Genomic DNA, 11,452 nt, shown 5'->3' with positions numbered 1-11,452 from the left:
GAAAATCAGCTGTTTCCAGCTACAATAGTCATTTACAGCATTAACAATGTCTACACTGTATTTCTGTTATTTTAATGGGCAAAAAATGTGCTTTTCTTTCAAAAACAAGGACAGTTCTAAGTGACACCAAACTTTTGTAAGGTAGTGTGTGTGTATATATATATATATATATATATATATATATATATATATATATATATATTAAAAAGCAATTAAGCACTAGGAACATATTGTATTTCTAAGCTCCAAACAGCTTTACAAAAATAATCTGTTTAGACATTGCCGTTTTTTGGGAGACTTTTTAAGAGACAACACATCAAAGGGTGGAAATCTCACTCCAGCAAAGAGTGTTTAAAGTAATTGTCCAGGGATAATAGGGAGAAAACACAATCAAATACTTTCACTTTTAAAGTTCCCCTTCAACTAATTTTAATGTAAAACATCCCTCACTTGCAAACACAAGGTATCATGTGTGAGTAGAACCGCCCACGTATAATGTAACAGAGTAAAACCCAGAACACAGTTAAATAATTGGGCTTAAATAATTGTTTTTGTCCCGTGTTACTACTTCCCATCAGTGACTCAGTGATGATATCACTTCCATTACCGGTCAGTGCAAAATACAACATTAGAGATGATTAAAGTAAAAGATTGACAGCTACAAACAAGACAACTTGATATCAGCTGACCTGCAGCAGTAACATTAACTAGCTGATAAACCTGGAGTACCCAAGTCTTTTCATGACCACCCCACATGTGTCCTCTATCAGTCTGATGTCCTTGCGAGGCATGTTCTGCCTCCATATGTTAATGTTTGCTGGTGATATGTCCCCCTCGTACATCAGGTTGTACAAGTTTGTGGAGGTGGTGAACATGAGCTGGTTGAGGGCCGCCGGTGTGACCGGCACCCCTAGGAACCTGTGGATCCTTTCAGCTGTCTCCTGGGGGAAAGTGACTATGTCCTCAAACCTCACCTGGAGGTAGGCCTCTGCCTGGAGGCTCCCACTAACCCGGAGCACTGCGGCAGTGTGTGCCAGCCACAGGTGAGCCAGCAGGAGGACGGCGCTGGCCTCCGAGTGGGACAAGAGCCTCCGGATCATTCTGAACTCAGGGGCTGAGACTGGGCACCGGTCCCTGGTACTGCTACTGTTACCGTCCTCCTTGAATATCAGGGACAGGTGTTGAGGAATGTTTTTAAGGGAGTAAAAGCTGGGCTTACTGTTATAGAGCATGAGATAGATCCACGCCCGGGGGTCTCTGACTACATTGATGGCCCTCAGGGACGGGCCCACCACCTCCTGAAGGAAGGGGAGTTTGAGCCCCCAGCTTCCACTCCTCATGTTGAGGACCACTCGGGCATTGGGGTACTCACTGACGTGGCGCCTCATCTCCCTGACGTACTCAGCATCCCGGTCAAGGCTGCCCCTCATCTTGCCCCTCAGCTCCGCGGCAGGCTCCTTCCTCCTGGTCCTCTTCCTCCTGTCACTGCCGGGGCCTGGGGCTCTCTGGGGCAGCTTGGCCCTGCTACTCTCCACTAGCTGGATGTTCTGCAAGTGCAGCTTGGTGTTGTGGACCAGAGAGTGCAGCCAGCCCTGGATGATTTTAAAGCGTCCACGCAGGGCGTCCATTCTGGACCACTCACAGGCATCAACCAGCGAGTCAAATTCGAACTCGGTCTCTGGAATGTCTACATGCTCCGTGGGGACCCGAATGTAAACAAAGTCGGAGCTGTTGTCAAAAAGGTTCTTAAGTATTTCAGATCCTGAGCCAGGCAGGGTCGTTATGACAACGGTTGGCAGGGCAAAGCGATGCTGATCATAAAGTCTGATTTGTTTGCTGACCTCTGGGTCAGTGCTGACACCTTTCCATTTGACCCCACATAGGAGTTGATCGCAGGTGTTTGACACGAACAACAACGCAGCTATCCACAGTATGAGCACCGAGAACAGAGCATAGCGCATCAGTCTACTGAAGCACACATAGAACTTTCTCTGCAGGGTCAAAAAAACAATAGCAACACAAAGTATCACCCCCGCTATCACATTGACTGTGAATCCAAAATCAAACAGCTGATTGTCCACTGTGTTTTGTTTCGGAACCAGGTGAGTCCCCAGGCCATATCGAATGATCTGATGTCTGTCCTCCATTTTGGCATAACCCCCAAATCCTAAATAACTTAATCTTGTTCCTATGTCTTTATAGTTTGTAACAACTGAAACTATTTTCTCTGTGTTGTTTACAACTAGAGATAGTCTGACACCATTTTTGCTACTGTCCAGAAATCGACAGTTGGACACTTTGACATAAGGTCCATGCATCACATAGGCCACTCGGCTTACTGTGCCCCTCATGGGGAAAGTGACGTTAACATACTGTGTCCACCTCTTTTTGAACTCCGCAGCCTGCTCGGCCTCCTGTATCCTAGTATCTGGGCTGAGACCCTGACTGTCAAACCAGAACATTTTATAATGAGCATCCCACACATCCATCAACGCCCCATTGTACTTGTCCATGAATTTATAGGGGACATATTTAAAGTCAATGTCGAGGTTGTGGAAGAACGCACTCTGCGAGGTGATGGGCGAATCGTCCAGCTTCTCAACATGGTCCAGTACTAGCAAGGTCTGGGAGTCGAGCAGCACCAGTGCCCTGTACACACTCTTCAGCCGCATGGCAGGAGAGTAAGCTGGGGCTGCCTCCCCGCTTACAAACATAGTGTCTCTATGGGAGGAGGCAGCGATCAGCTCCCCAGCAGCATCCCCTACCCCTTCATCTGTCCAGCGCAGCCATTTAGCACACTCCCCCAGCTGGCCCTCCCATGGAGCGTTACACTGGCTGCTGGGAGAGGGGCCGAACACCAGCACATTGTTCAGATAACTGTACTTAGGCCCATAAAGTGCTTCAGACACAAATACCTGTCCATTAGGGGCAAAAGTGAAGGAGTTTTGGTCCGGGTGCTCATGGCCTGGGTTGAAGCTATTCCAGCCGTCCAGCCATGAATAGGGCTTTGCATGAACGATGTCATACACGGCACGGCCACCCAGCTTCCCGGATTTAAAGGAGACAAATGTGTTTCCCTGACTGTTGGGCAGCCCGGCTCCGTACGTCACCACACCCCAGTTGGAGAAAATATGCATCCTGGCTTTGCCAAAGCCATGGGGAGGTTGTGCCGCGAGATGGGCATTGTACCAGATGTACTCAGTGTGTAGGGTAGTCCAGCGCTGGGCAGAGGACTGACCCATGGGACCGTCCTTGGGCCTGTGCTTTCTAATCTGCTGGGCTAGCCAGTTCCCAGTGCCGTTTCTTATAACAAATGTGTCTAGGAACACCAGCTGGCTCTCTGGGCCATAGAACCAGTTGTAGTTGGAGTCGGCTATGCCCACAGTCCTCTGAAAGCCAGGCAGCAGAGTGGCATAGTAGAACCAGAAGTGTTCCCGCAGCCAGTTGTTCTGTGTGTTGTCAATGTTGAAATGACGTTGCGCTAAGAAAACATACTGCGTGATTGACTTGGCTGTATAGCTCCCGTATGCCACGCCCTCATCTAGTGACCCGTCCACAATGTGGTTTAGGAGAAACATGGTCTTCTCCATATAATTGACTGACACCTGTTTCCAAACCATTGTTTCTGGGTCATCGTGGGTGCCGACCACAATAGCCCCAGTCAAGATGGCTAATATATTAGTGGTTTGATGATTTTGGAGATACTGCTTCCCCCAACCCCTATACTTAGATGTTTCATACAGCTCCTCTGTCTCAGAGAGAATTCTCTTGAGGTAAACATCCCGTCGGTGCTCGTCCAGGAACGAGTAAATAAAGTCATATGCGGTGGCAAACCCAGTAAGTGAGTGTGCCATGGGCACCTCATCATTGGGCGCACTGGTCACCTTCCAGTCCGGGTAATTTGCCATTCGATCCATAAACTTCATAAGAAACTGCAGGGCACCTGAGTCCTCTGGGCACAGCAGGCAATACAGAGCAAGGGGGGGTAGGTTGTTCCCGTAAATCTCATTCCACTTGCTAGTAAACTCCTCATGTTTTGCAGGGGGCATGTAAAGGGGCACATTGGACAGCATGGTCAAGACCGCTGCTCTGATTACTTTGAAAATGTGGCTGTGTGTGCTGGATGATCTTTGCCTCATAAGCTGTACATCAACTTGGTTGAAATACAGGTTGGGGTGAGAATCGGTAGATTGAAGTTTTCGATGCTCTGATGCTTTACCCTGGGTGAGTTTGAGCGGCACCAAATCATCCGTAAAAATATATTTTTCGGACGCGTTGAATACACCCGAAAAAGCCATTCCCACTGCCATGAGTGCCAGTAAAAATATATAGCACCCTATCCACTTTTTTGCCATGGTCCAAGACATCTTGTTGTTGTGTTGTTTATATTATCATCTCTTTTTTGAAGCTGAATGGCAAACGTAAGTATTTTTCAAAAACTTCAGAAATGTATTTTGGAGACATATTCAAATATATATGAGATGTGTTTTCTGACAGTTCAATCTCACATTCTCTATAAAAAAAAAAACGACAGACTATATTCTTTCACAATAAAATAACATGCATTCTACAATACCAGTCAGCGTGAATAATTGCCAGGAGGCCAGAGCTTGACAGCACTAATGTTCTGTCTACTGTATAGGCTACTCCAGTCCAATACCGTACAAAACGCACAATGTCCATCTCCACTTGGAAAGATTTGAAAACGCAGCAGCCAGATAAAGTTGTGGAGGTGTGCACATCTGTTCTAACCCATAAAATAAAAGTACAATCAAACAACAATTTTACATAAATAATTTAGAAAAATTAAACATAGAATTATCCATGAATCTGTTCGTTTTTGCCGGCACGTTTTCAACCCTCACTGGAGTGTGGCGCATGGAGTGACTGGTATCTCTCCTGCTGCGTGCAGCAGCAAACTCCTTTTCATCTCTCCCCAAAAAACATTTCCTCCTGGAAAAACATCAGTCAGCCCCAGTCCGTGTCCGGTCCAATCACAGACACCCAAAGGCTTTTTATTCTCCTCGATCGAGCTGAAATATCCACAAACCAAAGAAAATAGCGCATTTCCGCATTTAACATTGCGAGCTGTCGCGATGATGTACTGTCCCAATCCAAGGTTTAGTCGTTTTCCATTCTAAAATGATGTATTCTCCCCTATTCGCAGTTTGTCTTCTTTCCCAAACCAACGAACGTTAGATTAAGTGGCTAGTTAAAAAGGGAAAGTTGTCGTCACTGCCAAGTATTCAAAAGAGACATAACATTGTCAATAAAAAAATTAAAAATACATTCCCAGAAATAGACAAACGTTCAGGCTGGAAAATCATTGCAGCCTAATCAGCTGCTTTGCGCTCGCTTATGCCACTCCGGCATATATACTGCATCACACAACAATTGCGGTTGAACATGTATGTATCTTGCTGCGTCTGATGTGTCCGTCCTACTTACTGTATTACAGTGTGATATTGTTTTCTAGCAGTCAGTGAAAAATGTACACCTTACTACCTGTAGAGGGAGCCGTGATTTTGGAAGCGCGCTCTCAGATTTCCCTGCGCGAGAATGCAGCTGTGAAATGTGAAGTTCAATGAGTTGCAGATTATTGTGTAAAAAAACAACAGCACAACGGCCGCAAATTGGAATTACTCTATCGTGAGTTAATACTTTTAGCCTACATCAAATTAGTAGAAAACCTATATGTCCAAAAACCTGTTGATGGATCTTGCCAATAATGAATGTCAATCACACCGACAATAGTGTGTAAATGTTTAATTACAGCGTCATTGAAGTCTAATAACAATCAGCATTATCTAATTACTCTGCCACTGCATGGGCACCTTAATCAGTGCCGGGATGCCATGTACTTTAGAAAATCAGAAAAGTAATTAGCCTACTGAAAGGACCATAACAGTAAACAACACGTGAGAATATGAGACATGTATTCACTGTAGGAAATTTTGTGTTTTTATTTCACTGTGGCTGCCTTTTACTTTTTACTCATTGCCAGACTCATACAAGCTCATAGTGTCTACATGGAAGATATTCTGTGGGAACCACCTCACTGAGTTGCACTTTCAGACTACATGTAAAAAAAAATGGACCAACAGTTACCCTTATCAGCCCCTTTGCAGGAGTCATGCATCTAGATCTCCCCAAGGACACAACTCTCCTCTTCCAGCAGGGAGAGAGAGAGAGATGGAGGCTCCTGTGCCACATCCACTTCCCTTCCTTGCCTTTCAATACCATTAATTGTCCATCTGTTCAGGTTCCAGGTCTCTCAACAGTATACCGGTGACTCATTTAATCTCCATTAAGCGTCCCCCTCCTCCTTCCTTATTATAATTTTTTTTTTCTCAAGAGAATTCGTCTTCAAAGATGGCTAAATGAAAGTGAAAAGCTAGATTTCTCTTGCTTCTGATACGCAAGGATAAACGTAATCCCTTGTGTTTGCTACAAACACTTCCCACTGGGCAGAAACGTCAATTCAATGTCTATTCCATGTTGGTTCAACAAAAATGACGTGAAATAACGTTGATTCAACTAGTGTGTGCCCAGTGGGTTTTGCCTTACAGAACACGCCTTGAGGGAGAAACAAATAACATTCTTAAAATGAGATGAAAGGCAACAACTTACAAATGTCAGATATGTATTTTAGACGGAGCAACATTGGATCGACTGAGCTGCCTAATTGCAAGAGTCTTCTGCATACTGTGATGATGGAGTCCCATTACCACGAGATAAAAACACTCTAATCACTATTATCCACAGCTGTCGGTGCCTACGGCCCTGAACAGGAGGTCTTGAGGTTGTTGCTTGGCACGCGTTGCCTAGTGACGTTTCAAACACATCAGATCAGAAGAGGTTGAATGCTATAGCTCTTTGTTGCCAAAGATGTGTCAAACATGGCAACATGGCATCCACACACAGAGAGAGACAGATTCTTGACTGACAAGCGATAGGTGGCCCTTTGCCATTCACTACTGTTCGTAGTGGTTGTTTGAAGTATCAGAAAGCTCAGGGTTTGGCTGGGGTTGGGGTAAAAAAGGTCTGGTCATGCATATTGAACAGGGAGGTGTGAACAAACAGCCGGTGCCCTTATTAAAACCGTGGCATGCTGGGAGCAAAGGGAGGAGTGAACCAGGGTCCTATGAAAGACTCCTCTCAGTCCCTGCAGAGAATATCAATTCCTCCCCCAGAGTCTCGGGGTAACACAGCATGCCAGCGTCCTGCATGATGGCCTCTGGGTAGAGTCTGACTGAAAAAATGTGTCTGTTTCACTTTTTTAAGAGCGTTGCAACACTTTACCTTACCATGAGGTCTGGCTGTCAATCATGTCGGTCTGAGAACTCGTCTCTAGGGTGGTTTCTCTAGCTAATAACACATACTCTCTCCAAATGATCTGTTGGCTGTCAAACCATCAGCCGTAATGTTTAGTAGCCTACTATCAGCGTAAGAGTTTCGTTTATTATTATAATAACTAATTGAAACCAAAGCCATTAAAGCAGAGACTGCCATTGTACTCTGCAGAAATTGAATTAGGAAATACACTGAGTTTACCAAACATTAGGAGCACCTTCCGAATATTGAGTTGCACCCCCTCTTTTGTCATAAGAGCAGCCACAATTCGTCAGGGCATGGACTCTATAAGATGTCGAAAACGTTCAACAGAGATGTTGGCCCATGTTGACATCAATGCTTCCCACAGTTGTGTCATGTTGGCTGGATGTCCTTTGGGTGGTGGACCATTCTTGATACACATGGTGAACTGTTGAGCGTGAAAAACCCAGCAGTGTTGCACGTCTTGACACAACCACCTGGCACCTACTACCATACCCTGTTCAAAGTCACTTAAATATTTTGTCTTGCCCATTCATCCTCTGAATTCCACACATACACAATCCATGTCTCAATTGCCTCAAGGTTTAAAAATCCTTCTTTAAGCTGTATCCTACCCTTCATCTACATTGATTGAAGTGGATTTAACAAGTGACATCAATAAGGGATCATAGCTTTCAAGTGGATTCACCTGGTCAGTCGATGTCATGGAAAGAGCAGATGTTCCTAACGTTTTGTACACTCATTCATTGGACACACAATATCTTAAATACATTATTGAACTACATGGAGGCCTAAACCAATTCAAGTGTTACCTATTGTGAGTAAAATCTTTTGTCAAACTCTCAGTGTACATGATTAACCACTGCACCAAAATGATCTAACGGTGATATAATGTTATTCTAATGACCTTGAAAGCAGTCTTCTGTAACAGCTGAAGGTATGAGAGGAAAATGTTCCCTAGAAAAGATTCAGTTATATGTATTTCAGTACATGAAATCCCTTTCCAAGTCAAAAGTGCCCCTTTCAAACTAGTTCTTTCCTCCACTCCATACGTTCTTTTGGTGACTCGCTGTCAAACTTCTACATCCGTTAAACAACGCGAGACTGCTGCGTTTGACATAGCATTCAAAGAAGATAAATAGGAGGATGATTGAGAACAAACACATTCTGATAGCGGGATCAACCTAGCAGACCTTGAGTGAAGGAGACTGATGTGATGTGCCAGGCAGGCAGCCTTTAATGTGGGAGACGTTCTGAGCTGGGAATACGCCGGGCTGTGATCATGAAACATTTACCACACATGCTGCGTTGATACCTGTTCTACTATGAGGAAGTGCATGGTACAACCCTGCTCCTAAAACCCCCATGAATATTTCAAGATGCAAATTTCATAGTCCCCCAGGGTAATTTGGTGCTGAGAAAAAAACTAAAAGGAAAAAGAATGAATGCTTTTAAGTGAGAAGGTGGCAGAAAATAGATGGAGATATTATGAAAGAGTGTGAGCGAAACAGGCACACTACCAATTAAGATCTGTGGGAATATGGCTATGTTTCAAAGGTCCCTGTCACCACCGTGTCTGCACCCATGATACAGTATAGTGCTTCTACTAGAACTGATTGTATTTTGTTGCTTAATGCTCCTCCCTTTGCTCACATTGCTTATGCAGATGATTGGTTTGTATTATATCATACATGACATAATCGTACTGTGTGGACAAGAAAACACAGTTCCCAGATGTAATTCCAATTTCGTCGTATGACATCTGATGTTCTCCCAGTGGTGTAAATGAAACCTTTCTGTGTGATTGATATTGCAACAACTGGTTGTGATGTGATTTGGCTCTGTGCACTGCAAGATTAGAACTCACAGTGTTTCTGTTGCTTCTACCCCTCCCCACTTTCAGAGACAGAGGTTTAATTTGACACTGTCAGGAGTCGTCTCTTTGCCGCACACACTTCAAACGGTCTGGTAAGGAAATCTGTGTTCTCCAAGGCTCACATTATTCAAATGGGCCCGGCTTCCATCTCGCAAATTTGGATTCTTTGCATCCTCCTCTGCTTTGACAGTATTAATGTTGCCACCGCAAAGTGGGGGAGAACCTTCCAAAGCAACTCACTGCAATGTCCGCTGGGAAAGTGACAGGCTTCTGTTGAAATGGGACTGAAGCAGAAATGAGCAGTGATGCACAACTGACTGAGTCCAACGTCCATCATAACAGATTTTGGCATGAGAAAACATGAACTACTCCCTCCCTGCACAAAGCTTGCATCACTGGGCTGGGCTGGCCCTCCCCCCTAGGCCACTGTGACGTATGAAGGCATTACATAAATGAATTAATTCACCCTAATTAAAATCATGCTGTGTATTAATTCTCTGAAGAGTAAGTTCATTAACAGTTCACAGCAAAATGCCTCATTGATTTCCCATTGCTGTGTAATAGACATATGAGGATTCCCTATAAATCCCAAATGAGAATCCTAACCAATATCATTTCAGATGTGATTTTCCTCTAGAATGTGCATTCAAACTTACTGTGTGTTGCCTATCATTCATATGTGTCTTCTTGTTTCGGTATGTGTGGTCTTACAGTTTTGCTGCCTGCAGTCTGCCAACTAAACCTTGATTATTGGTGTTTGTTTGTTGCACCTTAGGCAATGTCATACTTGAATAAGCTGTCAAACAAAGCAAACCTAACCTCCTCTGTGGCTCAGTTGGTAGAGCATGGCGCTCACAAAGCCAGGGTTTTGGGTTTGATTCCTACAGAGGAAAGGTATTAAAATCAATGCACTCTAAGAGTCTGCTAAATTTCCAAAATGTAATCAAGTAGGTTAGCTGTGCCTTCAATTGATTTGAGATGGAAAGGCATAAGAATGTATTTTCCTGGTCAAATTCAATATGGAAAATCATCTCCTACATTTTCAGTCTTTCTTCATTGCCAGGAATGTCTTAACAGAAGGACCACATTTCTTGCCTTGCAGGCAAAGCATGGCACAGGGATCCTCCAGGTATACAGTAGCCTGAGGGCTAAACCAAGCAGGCAACATAGATATGGCTTCTAAGAGTGGCAGTGTTGGATGCCTCCACTGCCATATCCTGCTGTGTTCAACCCTCTAGCACCAGGCAATTTGTACCTTATTTGACTCTAGCTAGACCTGAGCCTCTCTACCTCGACAAGGAACTGTTATTAGAAGGCTTACCCCCAAAGTGGCCGTAGTCTGCAGCGAAGAGGCATGTCACAAGAATCATGAGACAGACATGTACAAAATAGGGATGTAACGATTCACCAATATGCATCAGATCAAATGTAAGTTAAGAGTGCAATGTTCAGGTTCACCATCAGCAATAGTTTTGGGAGTTTTGCTTTTCGCAATCAGAGCATATGGTCATTTTTAGATGTACATGGCAAAGTTGATAATTTCATAACGAGGACAGCAATCACTTTTGCGAGCAGCACTGCGTGGCCCGAAGCGAGAAGAGAAGAGTAGCTCACTCTGGTTGTGTTCCCCTGCTCAGACCTTGCATGCATCAACCAATGGTTGCGTGCGACATCATCGACAGTGTCATTGACTGACAGATTGCTAAAACATATCATGTGGTTAGCTGATATGTAAAATACCTATCCAGGCGTTGTAAGATCTGGCATGCGTCAGCAACGCCTGGGCAGAGGAACGTAAAAACGTCCAAACAATCACAACCATTTGATTTTAACACGGTAGTGAAGTCCAAAGTGCTATATATCATATTTTTTTTTTAAAGATAATTATTGATACATTACTAGCACAAAACACTTATAATCTACAAAAATGGGTGGGTGATGGAGTTTTCAGATCAAAAGTGGGGGGACAAAAAGCATACATGCATTGAAATATCACATTTACATAAGTATTCAGACCCTTTACTCAGTACTTTGCTGAAGTACCTCGGGCAGTGATTACAGCCTCGAGTCAAATCAAATCAAATCAAATGTTATTAGTCACATGCACCGAATACAACAGGTGTAGCTAGACCCTACCGTGAAATGCTTACTTACGAGCCCCTAACCAACAGTGCAGGTTAAAAAAATAGGGATAAGAATAAGAGATCAAAGTAACAAGTAATTAAAGAGCAGCAGTAAAAA

General features: G+C 44.0%; 1 protein-coding gene across 1 annotated transcript; it reads right to left on the bottom strand.

Annotated features, from left to right (window-relative positions):
- Positions 1-209: 209 nt before the first annotated feature.
- LOC106590194 (dermatan-sulfate epimerase-like protein) lies at positions 210-5,499 on the bottom strand. Its single transcript, XM_014180933.2, has one exon. It carries the CDS (start codon positions 4,365-4,367, stop codon positions 708-710), a length of 3,660 nt encoding a protein of 1,219 aa, XP_014036408.1. The 5' UTR covers positions 4,368-5,499; the 3' UTR covers positions 210-707.
- Positions 5,500-11,452: the final 5,953 nt, after the last annotated feature.

Source organism: Salmo salar, chromosome 29 (genome assembly GCF_965601325.2).
Source record: "Salmo salar chromosome 29, fSalSal1, whole genome shotgun sequence".
Classification (NCBI taxonomy): Eukaryota; Metazoa; Chordata; class Actinopteri; order Salmoniformes; family Salmonidae; genus Salmo; species Salmo salar.
Note: the sequence above shows the minus strand (reverse complement) of the source record. Positions and strands in the feature narration are given on the sequence as shown.

Bases quoted from the DNA above. Each gene is read 5' to 3' on its own strand.
- LOC106590194 (XM_014180933.2), bottom strand. From the start codon at position 4,367: ATGTCTTGGACCATGGCAAAAAAGTGGATAGGGTGCTATATATTTTTA.